Source organism: Setaria italica, chromosome V (assembly GCF_000263155.2).
Source record: "Setaria italica strain Yugu1 chromosome V, Setaria_italica_v2.0, whole genome shotgun sequence".
Lineage (NCBI taxonomy): Eukaryota > Viridiplantae > Streptophyta > Magnoliopsida > Poales > Poaceae > Setaria > Setaria italica.
The window spans coordinates 14,848,733-14,865,356 of record NC_028454.1 but is presented as its reverse complement, the minus strand read 5'-3'; the positions used below and the strand labels follow the sequence as shown (position 1 = coordinate 14,865,356).

General features: G+C 39.2%; 1 protein-coding gene across 1 annotated transcript; it reads left to right on the top strand.

Moving 5' to 3' along the window:
- The first annotated feature begins 1,971 nt into the window (after nucleotides 1-1,971).
- LOC101768811 (serine/threonine-protein phosphatase 4 regulatory subunit 3) lies at nucleotides 1,972-16,480 on the top strand. The gene is made up of 25 exons (XM_004968635.2): nucleotides 1,972-2,307; nucleotides 5,219-5,299; nucleotides 6,221-6,320; nucleotides 6,399-6,483; nucleotides 6,579-6,628; nucleotides 6,714-6,779; nucleotides 7,345-7,424; nucleotides 8,157-8,216; nucleotides 9,365-9,464; nucleotides 9,541-9,618; nucleotides 9,752-9,819; nucleotides 9,909-9,977; nucleotides 10,088-10,165; nucleotides 10,248-10,343; nucleotides 11,089-11,159; nucleotides 11,610-11,687; nucleotides 11,781-11,874; nucleotides 12,527-12,625; nucleotides 13,244-13,446; nucleotides 13,530-13,644; nucleotides 14,176-14,307; nucleotides 14,519-14,626; nucleotides 14,798-14,907; nucleotides 15,053-15,163; nucleotides 15,325-16,480. Exons 1-25 carry the CDS (start codon nucleotides 2,233-2,235, stop codon nucleotides 15,806-15,808), a joined length of 2,691 nt encoding a protein of 896 aa, XP_004968692.1. The 5' UTR covers nucleotides 1,972-2,232; the 3' UTR covers nucleotides 15,809-16,480.
- The last annotated feature ends 144 nt before the right edge of the window (nucleotides 16,481-16,624 follow it).

The following is a 16,624-nucleotide window of genomic DNA, read 5'->3' as shown; positions in this document are numbered from 1 at the left end:
AATTCTATCTTCTCTCAGTTGGCCATCAAAATCTAGCTTAGCTAGCTAATTCCAGCTTCTTCTGAGATTTTGAGAATCTAGCTTCTGAATCTGAAACCAAAATCTGATGGGTTTCTCCCAGATTCTGGAAGTTGGATTCTCGAATCCGGTGGAATCCAAATGGGACCTTAGGCTAGTTTTCTCCATATTCACAATAAGCTTGCAAAGATAAAACTTTTTAGTGACTTTTTATCACGTAAAGTTTTGTAACGAGCCATTAAAATTCAGGTTTATTCAGGTTTGAACGGGTTGATGGTTGATAATGATCGTGAATTGTCCATTGGCAGTTGAATCGACATCTGCCAAGCGATTGAAGGGTGAAATGATAGACTGAGCATGATTGAAGCAAAGCGGCTAAAAAGATGGGTTAGTGTAGTGGTTGAAAAGAGGTTAAGGGATGGTAAGAGATTCTTAAGCCAATAGAAGAAGGTTAGTGAGATGTAGGGGAGACGTCGATATGAGGGTGTTGAGCACCAATAAGTACATTGGGAGATAGAGGACAATTGAAAGAAGAAATAAAATACCCTCTATTAAATTTTGATGAAAATTAGAAATCCTAGTACGGGACAAGCTAAAAGGTCATAGCAAAAAATGAAAAGCTCTTATAAGTGGGAATCTAATATGAAGTTAAGAACTTCTGATTTTGAACGTTCAAATGAGATTCACTTCCTAACTTTAGAGTTGGGCATGCAGGGCATGCAAGTAATGAGTTTACTAAGCTAACACACAAACACAAAATTAATTGTGCAACAAAATTACTCTAACAGACTATATTTTATTAATGGTCAAATCACTGCTTGCAATGTTAGTGCTGATTTTTAAAGGTAAAAGAAATATATCTCCCTTTCTTGCTAAAATAATCAATAAAATATCCTAACACGATATAGTTACTTGTCTCGTGACAAATCGAACAAATACGTAGGTATTATGTTGGTGAGAAAGACATTTAAGCATGGTACTTTAATATCAATATGCTATAGAATAATTTGGGTAAAACCTGCAACAAGTCAATCTCAAACCCATCTGCACTTTTTTAAGTGTCTCTAGATTTTTTTCATGTCTTGATCGATCGATCAATTTATTAATTGAAATTGCTATCAATAGTTCTAGATAAATCATTCTAGATAAAAAAATGAATTGGATCATTCTATAACCCATCTAATTGTATGTTTTACATCACCACCTTATTTATCGTACCTGCAAGTATTTTATTCTTCTCTTGAAACTTTTCCCTTTTCATACATCCAAAATTTCCATCTCAAACTTCTTTATCTCACTTTGCTTTAAGGAGCACAACAACAAGGTTTAATGGAAAGCTTTGTTGCTGAATGCATCCGCCACCTCCGCTATTGTCCTGGTGTGTCCTATAAATGATCTTTTTATCCTCTATCTGATTCATGAAACTTGATGTCCACTTAGGATTCAGATACATCAAGAATGGTGGATCTTTGGATATCGGATGCATTCAAGGTGTGTATATGTCCTGTTGCTATTCTTTTTCCAGTTGCTTTTCAATCAAACAGGTTTTCTTTTGGTGATTGGTGTTTCAAGTAATCTTTACTTTGGCTATTCTTCTTGCACTTTTTTCTTTCGTAGCCGCTGTTTGTATTGGTCATGTCGAGTTCTACCGGATGGTGCTGAATTCATTTTGGTAGCAAAACAATGAAGACCGGCATTAGCCGGGTTATTACCAAATTTGGGTCTGGTCCACCTTGGTCGTAAAGCCAATCAGCGCTAACCCATACTTTTTCTCGAGGGGGTAGCGATGACCGACGAGGCCGACGACCAATATCTCGGACCGTGACGTTCGCGGACCGCTCCATCGTCGTCACACCGCCTCGCGTCCACACCCCCACGGGTTGCTTTCGCAGCTCCAAGTTTTTTAGCACGCCATTTCCCTTCTCTATTTGCGAGGGGTGTAAACATAACGAACACGCGCACGCAAAAATATTGGCGAAAACCGGAGGGGTAAAAGGGGAAAGGCGACGGCCGCCTGGAGGAGCGAGAGGGCGGAAGAGAGAAGGGGGGAGCGGCAGCCTCTCAGCTCGTTGATGGTGGTTAGGGTTTCGCCGCCCGCGCCCTCGACCCGCTGAAGAACCACAACCGGCGGCGGAAGAGGTTCCAGCGTCGCTCGCCCTGCGAGGCTCCGGGGGAAGAGGCGGCAGGCAGCGGCGCGCGGCTCGGCTCGGCTCGATGGCGGAGCACGAGCGGAGGGACGCGGAGGCGGGGGGCGACGCCGCGGCGGCGACGCACACGAGCAACATGCAGGTGAGGGCCTGGCTCCCTACTTCTTGGCTGCTCTGTGGAGCTTCACGACAGGCAGATCCGCCTGTGGCTGTTCGATAGGCTAGCGCCCAGCGTCCGTCGCATGTGGCGATTTCCGTTTGTTTGGGCGCGGTGGGTTCTGGAAGGGAGCTGTCGGGAATTCCGCATGGAAACGGTGGGGAGTTTCTGGGGGCCAGCCGTGCCCTTAGATCCGAGCTGGCTGCTCTGGGAGCTGGCAATTCGGTGTTTCGAGGGGGATTGGGTATGCTTACTTCTTGGCGAACTGTAGTAATGAGCGCGGTATCAGAAAATTTGTTCTCTTGTTGATGAGGAATAGGTGGTTAGGGGTTTTTGTTTTTTGCGCAACCCGTACCGGCAGTTGCAGGTTTGGAGCTGGCGTGACATGCTTAGCTGCGGCTAGTCCAGATCGCCTAGTTTCTGACTTTCTGTCAGTGAACTTATTGGTGATAGCCGCAAAGCGAGCCGTTTGGACATGCGTATTAGCCTTGTCTGTAGCACGATGAGTTTGTATATTTAAACAAAAAGAAATGTGCCTTTAGAGTGATGTAATCACTGCCTATATCATTATGTCAACATGGAGCTTACATGTTTGAGTTATATTTATACAAATGCCATATCTATAAGCTGCTACTCTTTGGGCTATTTCTGTGCTGGTAGTAGTATCCTTCTATTTTGGAGACTGTTGAGTCCGCCCAACTGAATTTCATAACAACCAAAAGTTCCAGCTTAGGTAGATACGTTCATAAACTGATCATCTAGGAGCATAATCTTCTTCCGTGTAAATTTATTGTGGCATTTGATTATGTGTACCGGTGTGATTTTGTTCCTCTGAAGCCAAATATCCCAGCTTCAATGAGTGTCTAATTCATTGAAGAAAAATCGACTGTGCACGCGCTGCACTCCTGAAAAGGCAGAACATTGCAGCATGCAATTTGGTTGGCTGACCCAGTGTTTCAAAGACATCGCCTAGGCGTCCGCGCGGACCCAGTTCGCCTTGGGGAACAGTTATTGTCACCTAGGCTATAAGGCGTACACATCTCACCTTGGGTCGCCTTGTCACTTTTGAAACACTGGGTTGACCTAAAAGAAAGATTATAACAGGGACTCTAGATGCTCCCTTGAGGGGTTGGTGTGTATATCAGGACACATTGTCCAAAATAACCTGTGATACCTGCCAGCTGATCTATGCTCATATTTATATCTGTAGTTATACCGCGCAATCCAAGTTTTGGTCAATTCACTATTAAACAAACACTGGTACTCATGATTTGTTAGTCATCATTCCCATTGACTAGAGCAGATGTGATGAATGTTGTAGCTGAACTTTTGTTGTGGATAAGGATGCCCCTGCAGCAGCATGCCATAAGGTCGAGCTGCGGCAGAGGTACGATGTACCAATGATAGCGAGGTGTGCCAGTAGCTGGGAACATTGTGGGAGAATGCAGAGGGCAGAGTGCCAGTATGGCAGAGGCGGAAGTACCAGGTGGCAGTCTAACCACATCAACTTAATATCGACAGGATTAGATCAAATCCTTGTTTTAGGAATTTGAATTTGAGTCCTGACTGAGTGACTGTGTTAGCAGGTCCATCTGTTAAGAGTCTGAACAGATCAAAAGTTAAGGTTTGACTTGTGTTAACCGGCAGCCTTTGTAGGGGCATCTCTATAGAGGAGGTCAACACGGATAATGTATTGTTGAAGCATTCTTATCCCTCTACTTCTCTCATCCCAAGCTATATCCGTCTGTCTTATCAGAAACCCCAACCCGATTCGCCATGCCTTTTTGTGCAACTTCTCTGTGATAGTTAATCCAATGCAAACCAAAGTTCGTAACAAGTCTGGCCCATTTTACATGTCTATGGATCAGGTGCTTCTTTGAAATATTCTGGGAAAATGGACATGGACTTTGTATGAATATAGAAGTAGGCTAACAAGAAAAGTTCCTTTTGCGCTGGTCGTAGTTCTTTTAGCAGCTGAGATTGATATAACTGGTATCCCAACAAATCGTCAATGTTGGGAATAGAGCAGTGGCATATAGCTGGCCCCTAATAATGGGCTTTGTTTCCCTTTCAGTCACATATAAGTAAAGAGTAAGTGAATATGTATGAGTCAACTCATAGGTTTAGTAGGTCTCCCCTTTCTTTGTAAAATGGGCAAGACATCAGTACATCACTATGAGGTGTAGTTACTGCGGTAGTCGAGTTATGACTTCCCCTTTGACCGCTGAGAAACTACTACTATTTTTTGTTCATCTACGGGAAAGATTCTTGATTTCATAGTAACAAGTGAGTAGGGCCCAGAGAATGTTCATGAACTTTCTCATCAAATTGATGGATTAAATTTAAGATAGGACTTGTCTATTAGAGATACCTAAACTGCAGGCGTTGATCTATGAGTAGGAAATGTTGCGCTGGTATCGACATTCTACAGGACTATAGTTGTCAAGAGGCGCTACAAGAATGTTGCAATTCATATGAGAGTAGCTCTGCCGAGTGCATACAAGAACAGCAAGAGGAGCTCCTGTGTCAAGCACATTTTAGTCCTGATTGGTTTGGTAATTGATGCCAAATCATCATAATTTCTGGGATAAACATATCTTATAGATTGAATTGAACACTACATTGAAGTAGAAAAATGTAATTTGTTACTTAGTTTACGCAGAAGTAATATAATGATTACTATTATCCTGGTTTTAAACTTTTTGGTCGCATGGTTTTATTTTACCTTTATTTTCTTATTGAGCAGTGCAAGTCCATTTTAGTTTCCGAATTTGACCAGTACGCTCATTCATGCTTGTATCTATTAAGAAACTTATTTGTCTCATGTCTATTTTGTATACTATTTATTCCTTTACTCTGTACTACAACTGATGGTTACAATATCTAACTGTTTCAGCGTGTCAAAGTATACCGTTTGGCTGATGGTGGGAAATGGGATGATCAAGGAACAGGGCATGTTTCTATTGAGTACATTGAGGTATGAAAAAAAATTCTGTGCTAATATGGGTGATATGTACTATTTCTTTTATATGGCTCTGTTAAGCTTAATCCACCACTTTATCAACACCTCCGTTTATTTAATAGTGCCCAAAGATTTGTTTGCCTCTTAATCTACTAGTTTGTTACCTTGTTGCAACATGTTTGGCTACCTCATGCTGTTTCTACAGATACAAACTTTTCGACAACTTATGTTTTTCAATGACACAATTTTCTGATCACAATGCTTTGTGTAAGGCCAAGTTTTTGAATTGAAACCAATTACCCTAGTATCATGTTTTTATGAAGTAGATTACAGTTGCATCTTTTATGGTAATATACTGTGAGACTCCACCATAATTTAAAAACCACATAGTGACTATCCAACTGTGCTTTTTTTGCCATAAAAGGTTAGCTTGAGTTGCTACCTTAGTTCCTTTAAGCATGTATAAGCCATCCAAAATAAAACTCATATGAGCTCCCAACATGGTAACAACTCACATGGAGCAGATGAGCCTCATGGTCCATCACAATTTGGGTCTGTGTGTTACAAAGAAACAATAAGAATACCATAGTCACAAAGTTCCCTGGTCAATGGGAGAGTTTTTACAAGGCAGGGATGAAAATGTCCCCGTGTTCCTAGGATGGGGACAACGTTCGTGGATCGATGAACGCTGTCTTCGATCTTGTTTCCTGTAACTATGAAGAAAACCTTGTTGAAGTAGACACCACTTTCATAATTCATACTGTGATGGTGATTTGTGGTACAATGTCCTGATGTCAAAATAAACCAATACAAATGTAAACCAACAAAAAGTACTTGTAGTGTACGGCACCACAATATTTCTCAGTGTTATAATTTTTAATTTGTAGGCTTACCTTTTGGGCTTTACACAAAATTCGTTTTTGGGTTGATTTCCAGGGTTCGAAAGAACTTGGTTTGACTGTTCTGGATGAGGAGGACAATGAGACGCTACTTGTGCACAACATTACATCTGATGATATTTACAGAAAACAAGAAGGTGAACTAACACACTATAATCCTATTCTCAAGCTAATTTATAGCTTTACACAACTTTCTAATCCATTTTCTTTGTTAGAAACTATCATTTCATGGAGGGATCATGAAGCAGCAACAGATTTAGCACTAAGCTTCCAGGAAGCTGCAGGATGCTCCTACATATGGTAGATGAAAGCAAGAGCCCCCCCTGCAATTACCATTTTTTTTTGTTCATTCGCTCCCTTTGGTTTATTTTTGTGTTCTTGTTGGTGCTGTGCAGGGAAAACATATGTGACATTCAGAGAAACCTACAGTTCAGTAACCTTGGTGGTGAGTCTTTTTTTAATTATTATTTTAATCTGCTGTTGTTTATTCATACCATGCATACTCTTCTCATCTTAACCATGTCCTGCAGCTCTGGAAGTTGGTCCTCGTCAATCGTCAGAATCTCTAGAAGCCTCTAGAATAATGCACTCAAATGGTACATTCTACTTTGCCCTTCGTTTTTTTAACCGAGTTAGGCTCTGCCTGTGCACTTGAGATTGCGGTGGCTTTTCAAAAGCATTCCTTCTGAAATTATTTAAAAGCATTTGCTGAAAGTATCTATTGGGGACATATAGCAGAAAAGTATCTTACTGTTATTGGTTACCTCCGTAGCAAAGTAGGTTCTGGAGCACAGCAAGCTGCAACCTGACCCTTAACCATTACTGCTTGGTGTTATGTGAGTGAAATGGCTTGTATTACTAGAATATTAATGTATCCTACATTGGTAGAGTTTACTTTGTACTGACCATAGATGATTCACTAAATCTCCAGAGTTATGAGAATGCTTTTCTGGGCTCCTTTAGGTTCATGATCCTTTTCTTATTTTTGTTTTCTTCTCCACCTTTTTCGTACATTTTGTTATGCTGATACATTTGTGCAATGACTTGAGCTTTGCTCAGCTGTAGCTCATTTTACTGTCTTGCCTATATGCACGTGATGTTTACCTCGTCTAGTGTTTGTCTCAGTATCATTATGTTTACTACTCATTCTCCCCTCTGCAGATGATTCGTTCCGCTCTGCTAACGGTGAATTCAGGGAGCTTCCCCCTGTTGAGTTATCTAATCTTCCTTTCATTCTAAAGGTTGGATTTTTTTTTCTTGTGTTCTTCTCATGTGAAAATGTTCTTATTTGGCATCCCATTGCTTAGTCACAACATTTTCTTTTTATATTTTGGTTCAATGTTTACGCACTCTATCAGTTTGTTGTGACACTGGTAATATGCATTCTGTCTGGGCCGAGAATTTAGGTTTATGCCTTGCTTGATCATGTTTTCGAAGTCCCATCTCTTGATAAGTACATGTGGAAATTTGGTAGGCTCATATCTAACCTTTGGGTAGCTGCTTATTCTTCTTGCAGTCTAGTCTTGCCAAGGTGTGAAAGGAAAAGCTTTTGTTTATTTGTTTTCATATGTAACCATTGATATTTGTTGTGTGTGTGTGTGTGTGTGTCACGCTTTTGGTGGTGGTGGTGGGTGGGGGTGGGGGGGGGGGCTATGTAAAGCCTTGGAATCATAAGCAATCATTGCCGAACAGTTGTATGAGAGTTTTGGAACCAGGCATGCCTATTGAAAGGCATTGCTGATACCGCTAAGTTGGGTGTTTGCCTATTTCATGAGATGATTTTAAGCTTTTATATACATTTTCCTTTTGCTATGGGAGTACTTAACAGTCACAAGGAAGGCCTAAGTAATTTCAGTGCTAACTTTGTCAATAGAGAAATTATAATATTCTTTTGATCCTTGGGAGCTTAAATGCTTATAATTCAATGTTTGTCCTACTTGCAACTAAAACGTACCGGTGATAAAAATCTACAGACTGTATTGGAGGGCGGCATTACGGATCAGATTCGCGTGGCAGAGTTGATAACACAAGATGTAAGTCATCTAAACTTTGCCATGTCAAGGTCTCATGTATGAAATGTATTTACTTTTGGCATTATGCTATTCTCATGTAAGATATTAGTTCCATTGAAACACAAAACCAAACACATGCTACTCCCTAAGCATGGACCATGGGCTTGGTGCAGTGTATTAATTCTAACAAAAGGCTACAGAGGGATCCACTTGTGCCTCTGTATTAGTGAGAATTTGAAAATAAGTAGACCTTTCTGTCTCTTGTTTCTTTCGGGGAGATGCCTCTCACTGTTCCAGCATCCACCAGTTTCTCTGTCGAGAAGTCATTAATGGGTAGATGCTATAACGTATCTTGCACTATTGACCAATGCACTATCTATTGATTCATTGATTGTTCTTTTAGGTTCATTACCTCAGGGAAGTAAATTCTTTCTGAGTCGTTAGATGAAATAATCTTACCTAGAGGTTTGTTTGTGAATAATGTTAAAACAAGATTATTTTACACACGGTACTAGCGTGGCAGGATTTAGCATTCTCCCAAGGAGTTATTTGTTTTCTTGATTAAATAAAAGTAGTATTTTCTACACAATGCCTAATATATTCTTGTGTAGTGTAAAAGCCATCTTGACATGAGATTTGTTAGGCTCACCTCTTTCCATTTAAATACAGATGTTTGCTTGAGTGTCATTTAGTAAGTTATTGTTGGACATTCATCTAACAGAAGCTCAAATGTCTGATGGGCAATATAAGGAATTATACTGGTGATGGTGATTTATGCTTTTATTTCTTCTCAGACTCATCTATATAGTTGGATAGATGAGTTTATTATGCTTTTGATCTCAAGTATGGGCGAAGTCCAGTTACTGGAATGATTGATACTGTGAGTAGACCATGGTGGCTGGATATTCTTTACAGATACGCTTTACAGTGCCGTTAACTCCTAATAAGAATGGTTCTAAATTGATTGATGGTGCTTTACTGCTGCAATTCCTTATTGACTCTCTCCTTGTGGTTTGATGCGAATCAGCATCCTGAAGTGTGACTAAAACTTCAGAGAGAGCAGAATAACAAATTAACAACCAGATTCTTAGAATTGATTACACCATCCTTTTCTGGGCATGATTATTCTCATCTTACTGAAGTCTTATACTACATGCAAATTCTTGCAGCGTGACTTTTTCCCAAAGCTAGTGGATATTTTCAGAACGTGCGAGGATTTAGAGAGCTTAGATGATCTTCACATGATTTTCAAATTAGTCAAGGGAATAAGTAAGTAAATACCTGTATTGAAGTGAGCTTGTTCTTGTTTTTAGATTGGTACTGACTATCAATTTTCATTCTGCAGTATTGTTGAACAGTCCATCGATCTTTGACAAGATTTTCTCTGATGAGCTTATTCTTGACATAATAGGTGCCCTTGAATGTACGCAATCTCCATTGTTTCCCCTTGTTTCTCACATACCTTCATTACAGCATGCAACTAATGCGGTTTGATTATAACTGCAATGAATCCAAGGCTGCTGCTTTCTTATTTTAACTAGATATACTCTCTACAGATGACCCAGAGGTTCCACGAGTGCAAAAGCACCGTGCTTTTCTAAAGGATCATGTAGTTTTCAAAGAGGTATTCTGAGTTTTCTTGCGCATATTTCCTATTTGAGAAGTAATGGTTATTTTAATGTTATTCAATGTATGACTATGTTTCTCCAACAGGCCATACATATTGAAAATGTTTCTGTGGTTTCGAAGATACATCAAACATACAGAATAGGCTATCTTAAGGTCAGTATCCCTTTATAATTGTTGGCTAGCTTTTCTACCTCCTCATTAGGTGTTAATACTCCTTTTACTCAGTCTGTTGTACAGTTTTGACATTTTTGGGGCATTTGCAGGATGTTATACTACCACGAATATTGGATGATGCCACTCTAGCAAGTCTGAACACAATGATTCATACAAATAATGCTTCTGTTAGTGTTTCTGCCTCACCACGTTGGTATTCTTAAAAATTTCTCCCCTTTTGTTACTTATGATATAACGATCTGCCTGCAGGTTATTTCCTTACTAAAGGATGATGCTCTTTTTATCAGACAACTATTTGCTAGGATGAGATCATCAGATATTTCTATGGAATCGAAACGGGAATTGGTGAGATGGTGTTCTTGTTCTTGTTAATGACGACTTGATGTCTTTGTTTTGAACTTTTTTTTGTGAAGTCACTATTGTAAATTAGTTAGCATCATATAGTTGTAGAGAACTGGTGAGACTGCCCCATTGTTGATTGCATTAATGCAAATGATAATCGAAAACAAAAAACTCGACAACAGGGGACTCCCCCTGGGCTTTTGTTCTAAGAAGGTGCCGTTCTTCGAACCCGGGTTGGGACAAGAGTTTCAATGACTCCCAAGTTCAATGCTGTAACCGGTCCACCACGAGAAGCTTGGCTCAAATATTGATCGAGGACTAGAACTGTCACTTATCTTCATGTTTTTGTTGATTTATTGGTGTTTTGTAACAGGGGATAGTTGGATCAGCCATGTCTTTTTTTAAGATCTGCTGGATTAATTCTTCTTGAATTATATAATTTGAGTTTAGTTGTTCTGTATAAGACGTTGGACTTTTAGGTTTTTCATTGTCGTTAGGGAATTCAGTTTAATGTTACCCAAACGTTTCATGATCTTAAAATTTGTTACTGGATCTGGATGTCATGTCAGGCTCAGCTTTCATTTGTAGTGACATCGTTCAAGGTCTCATCCTTTGCACATAGGCTCCCTTGTCCTTACGATTAGATGATCTGCCTGTTGTCCTCACAATTACTGGAATCTGGATTGAAAGTGGAATGCTTTGCATCTTGCTTGGTGACACTGCTAACAGTGTTTCTGGTATTTTGCAGGTTCTGTTCTTGCATGAATTTTGCACTCTTAGTAAGAGCTTACCACTTGTTCAGCAGTTGCGATTGTTTCGGTAGGCCCTTCAATTTCGTTCTCTTTTCTTTCTACTGTAAAGGCATAACATAACACAACACGGCCATGGTATTGTATCAGTTCTCCAAATGTGCAAATGCATGGCGTAGGCTATCTGTACTACAAAAATGAAAAGAAATACAACCATATAATACCAGTGTGCTGAGCTTGGTGTTGTCATTGTTTTCACTACCTGGCAATCTCACTATCGTTTGACTTCAGATTTGCTGAGGATATCTTGTCATAGGTATATCAGGGGTTATCATTCAGATTTCATGTGTTCATTACCTTGTCTCGTGGTGCACAACATGGTTAATAGATGCATACAACCAACCCAATGTACCTTACAGATTCGAAGACTATTCTGCTGCTATTCAGATAACTGTGGACTCTATTTGCTTGCTGTAATTATTAGTTGCACGCCATGAGCTAACCACCTACTTTTCTTCAGGGATCTTTCAGGCGAAGGCGTTTTTGAAATAATTTCTGATGTTTTGCAAAGTCATGATAGAAGAATTGTTTCAGCTGGGTACTTATCAAAGAGTGTATTTAAATTTTCCTGTCTTTGTTGGTGCACCACATTTTGTTCTAAGGTCTAACTGCGGTTTATTGATGAATGCAGGATAGATATCCTTATACTTTTTCTTAATCAGGACCCTAACCTATTGAGGTCATATATTGTCCAGCAAGAAGGAAATTCTCTTCTAGGACTTCTGGTAAGTTGCAACTTCTTTGAGGCCCATGAAATACACAGTACTTTGCATACAGTAACACTTGTTGAATTCTTTGTGCTCCCTCTGATTAGAACTATAAATATGTAGGATTCTTTTTGGTCAAATTTTTTTAAGCTTTGACTATCATATATAGAAAAGAATTAGGTAAATTTACAACATAAGATTGATGTTAGTAGATTCACCATTAGAAGTACTTCTGTAACATATAATCCTTTTTTTTATATATAAAGTGAATGGTCAATTTCCATCTTGTAGACTGTGTTGATGTCCAAAACTAGCTATATTTCTTATCAGAGTGTGTAGCATTTTGAATATATGAAACTGCTCATTGTTTAGTGGAAGTGGAGTGCCAACAGTGCATTTCTTATCTCAGATGGTTTAAACAAGAGATAACAACAGGGCCTCTTGGGATGTCAAAATACAGTCTATTATGTATGTCTTAGTGTGTTTGTTTAGTGATATACTAATTAAACGCAAGTATTGCATTATCTGTTACCAGGGAGTTCCTTCACACATCGTATGTGATTTGGATTGATATGAAAAATGACCAAACTTGCACTTCTTTTCTTAACGTACCATATTATTATTTCTTTTGTATTCATGTTTTATTCATAATTTCAATGTTAATTTTTAGGTTAAAGGCATGGTAACTGAGCTCGGTGAGGAAATGCATTGTCAGTTTCTAGAAATCCTTCGAATACTGATGGATTCTTTCACTATGTCTGGAGCACATGTAAGTTATGGTTTTTAATTTTTTTTAATACAAAACTAAGTTTAGTAAGTCACATTTTGTCTTTAACTGTTGAGCTACATTAGAGAATGGGTGCATTTACATTCCAACTTTTCTGAAGATACAACAGCCCTTTGAGTAATTGTTTATGAGTCTTACAAATTCAGGCTACATATCTTGTAATCGTGATCAAATTAGCTTATACTAAAATTATTTGCAAGTCCACTACTATACAGTCAGTCTAGATTTTCCTGTGCCATTTCAAGTGTCCAGCTCTTAACTTCTATTGTGATGTGGACTGTGTTTATAGTTTTGCACATCCCTACCATTGCCACCTAGGTTTTCATACCTGAAGTAAAATCTGTTGATTGATTCAGTCATTGATTATGATGTGAATTATAGATCATTATAACTTGCTTGTCTCTTCTAGGCTACTGATGTGTCATTTCTGCCACATTGCTTATCCCTGATGGATAGTTTGCCATTATTTGCTGTAACTTACGTGGTGGTAGATTGCAGTCATTTTTCTGCATCTTGTTATGCTGATATTTGTTAAAAGTGATCTGAAACTCCACACATTTTTTATCAGATTTAGCTGAACTCTTCATTCCCTTGCTGCAGAGAGACGTCATTATTGAGATTTTCTACGAAAGGCATCTTGACTATTTGGTTGATGTAATAGCATCCTCTTGTCCCCCTCGATCAACAGCTAACTCCGTTGGTGCTGGTAGAAATGCTGAAGGACACCGTATCAAACCTGAGATTTTGTTAAATGTTTGCGAGCTGCTGTGCTTTTGTGTAGTTCATCATCCCTACAAAATTAAGTACTATTCCATGCACGCTTCTTCCATTACACCACGAGACTTCTGCCATCTTTCTATGCATGTTCTAAATGTTAATCTTGCAGGTGCAATTTTCTTATGAACAATGCTATTGAGAAAATCCTTGCATTGACTCGACGGAGGGAGAAGTTTTTGGTCGTAGCAGCTGTTAGGTTTATGCGTACTATTATATCCAGAAATGTAAGTATTATGGATTTTTAACTTATTTACATCGTTAGAAAATTCCCTTGAAGTTAGCACTACTGTCATGGTTGATATGTATTCAATATTTATCAATGTATCATACCTCTTACTGATCTCACTTTATGGTCTAGCAATTTCACTAATGATGTGCTATTACAAGTTTCAAATCTGCAGAAATGCTATTACCAGGCGCAGTTGCCTTTATGCATAACAACTTCCTGCAAAGAAGTGCTTCTAGGTGCTATCAGCAGGATACTAGCTCTTCCTCTTTAATCTGAGCAGTTGAGCAGACCATGATTGCCTGAACTTACTGCTCATTCCTGAATTAAACCAGACCCCAGTATTTGTCTTTTTTATAACTTTATTCGTTGGATTCTCAGCACAATTAACCCAGTCATATATATCTTCACTTGTGCTTACTACAATCCAGAGATATGACTAGAAAACAATCCTTGTTGCTTGTGATAAATTAAACAAGCACCTAACTATCATATTCGTATCCCACTTGATATAGTGTATATTTTGTAGGATGAGCATCTTATTCGCCATGTTGTGAAGTTCAACTTGTTGAAACCAATAATTGATGCGTTTGTTGAAAATGGGGATAAATACAACATGCTACATTCAGGAGTACTCGAACTGTTGGAATACATACGAAAGGTACATTTTCAAGATTACTAGATTCTCACTTTGAATTCTGGTTTTTACAATTTACTTGGTCGCCACTATGAATTCTGGCTTTTACAATTTACTTGGCCGCCACTATGAGTTCTGGCTTTTACGATTTACTTGGCCGCCACTAGGAGTTCTGGTGTTTACAATTTACTTGGTCACCACTATGAATTCTTATTCACTGGACACTTACCTGCAGGAAAATATAAAAGCTCTTGTTATCTATGTCATTGAGTCTTTCTGGGATCAACTTGCAAAGTTTGAACACTTTGGGAGTATTCAGGCCTTCAAACTCAAGTATCAACAGGTTGATTCATTTCTTGTGTACTATTGCATCCCATGTTCAGCTTTTGACAAATTGATGATACTTTTCATATTGCTAAACACAATCTTATTTTCCTGCCTACTGTTTTACTATTAGTAATGTATTTTACTGAATGAGATAGCCTCTCTTTTGTTTCTCCCTCCTTTTGGCAAGTACCTGGAGAGTGCTGAACCCAGGTTGAGTGCTAGTGTGCCTGACATGAGAAAGAAGGCAGAACAAAGAGGTCTTGAGAAGGAAGAGGAAGACTACTTCAATGAGGACAGGTTTGTTATTGTTTCCTTTACTGGTCATTGATTTCTTCATTATTTTTGCAATTCAGGTTGGTGATGCTCTTTCCAAGGTGCTATTATGTTCAGAAGTTATTTTGTGAATTTGCGTTGCATGTGACATGATATCTGTTCTTTCTAGTGATGAAGAAGATTCAGGCTCTGGCCGGCGGGCTAAACATGCACAGAACCAGCATAGCAAGGCTAAGGTGCCCAATGGAAGTGAAGCTGATAACGTTGAAGGTGCCTCTAGGTATTGTTTCATGCACAATTTGAGATGATCTTGGGTTCCCACATGGTAGTTACGATATATCTGTTGTATTGCTTTCTCTTGTTACACTTAATGACAAGCTCGAAAATCATATCATGCAGGACTCCCAAAATTCTAGTTTAATTTATTAATGTTGCTTTCAGGCCTAAATCTGCCGGACTTGTGGACTATGACGATGATGATGATGAGGAATTCAATCCACCACCAAAGGAGCCTGCTAGGCCTTCGGAGGATGATGTGCCCTTAAATATAGCCACAGTGAAACGGAGACCAGTGAATGCGGTGGATGGGAAACATGCAGATGGGGAGGTTCGCAAGAGGCAAAAAATAGAAACCAGAATTAGTTGTGCTAAAATTGCTGCTGTCACTAGTACATCTAGTAAGCACACAGATCTACAGAACAAACATGCTCCACACTCGCCTGCATCAAGCACGCCAAGTACTGAAGCCAATGGTGTTCTTAGGGAGCATGGCACAAACTCTGAGGAGCATCAACATTCTGTAGAGAATGCAGAAGCTTCCTGTCAAGCTGGAGGTGATTGTATAAAAGATGTTGGCAGTATGTCTACCGAGAAGGCTGTAAATACCACGAACCCAAGTGATTCGGAGCCTTATTCAGTAAGATGACAACTTCTCCAAAGCTGGTTTGTCCTGTATCCAATCCATCCGCTGGCCGACAGGTAGGAATCGGAATGTGTTTAGCTCCAAAGGCTGAATCCATCGATCAGAGCTGGAAGCATGGTTGGAGGTGACATAGGTTGCACCTACCTTAGTATCTGAAGTAAAATCCCAGCTGTCCTTTTTGAGCATGTAAAGTTAATTTTCTACAAGGAAAGATCTGACAAACATGAGAATCCGAATGACTGTCGGTTAGAACATTGAATGGGCCTTGCTCCTGCTGCTGCGCTCGCTATTGTATCTCTTTATGAACTAATGGAGTAGCAGGGAATATGTGCCTTTTCTCCATTATTTCTCTCCACAATCATTGACTGAGATGTTACTGTTGTAAAACAAGTAGGAAGAAATAGTTCCGGTTGAGCAGCGTTTTTCGCAAGAGTTTGTGCTAACTCACCCAATATGGTTGTAATTTGTTGATTCATAGTTTTGGCTAGACATGCTGTCTTGGATAAATATCTTAGCCATGTGATAGAATAATTTATGTAGAATGTTTTCTTCTTTTAGCTTAGATGTGCTTATGCTCATTTGGCAAAACATATGCGGGACTGTAGTAAGGTAGCATTTGAAAAGTGCATTGAGATGCATTGGGATTTGGGTAATGGATACCATGTTTGCTTGTGATTTGTCGTTGATCATGTTGTGTTAGAAATTGCGAATTGCAGATATATCCAACTGCTCCAGGAGAAACTGAATGCTGTAATCCAATTGAAAAACTTTTTTCTTTTTTGCAATTGTTACGATTTGATCAATCTCTTGCACTATTGT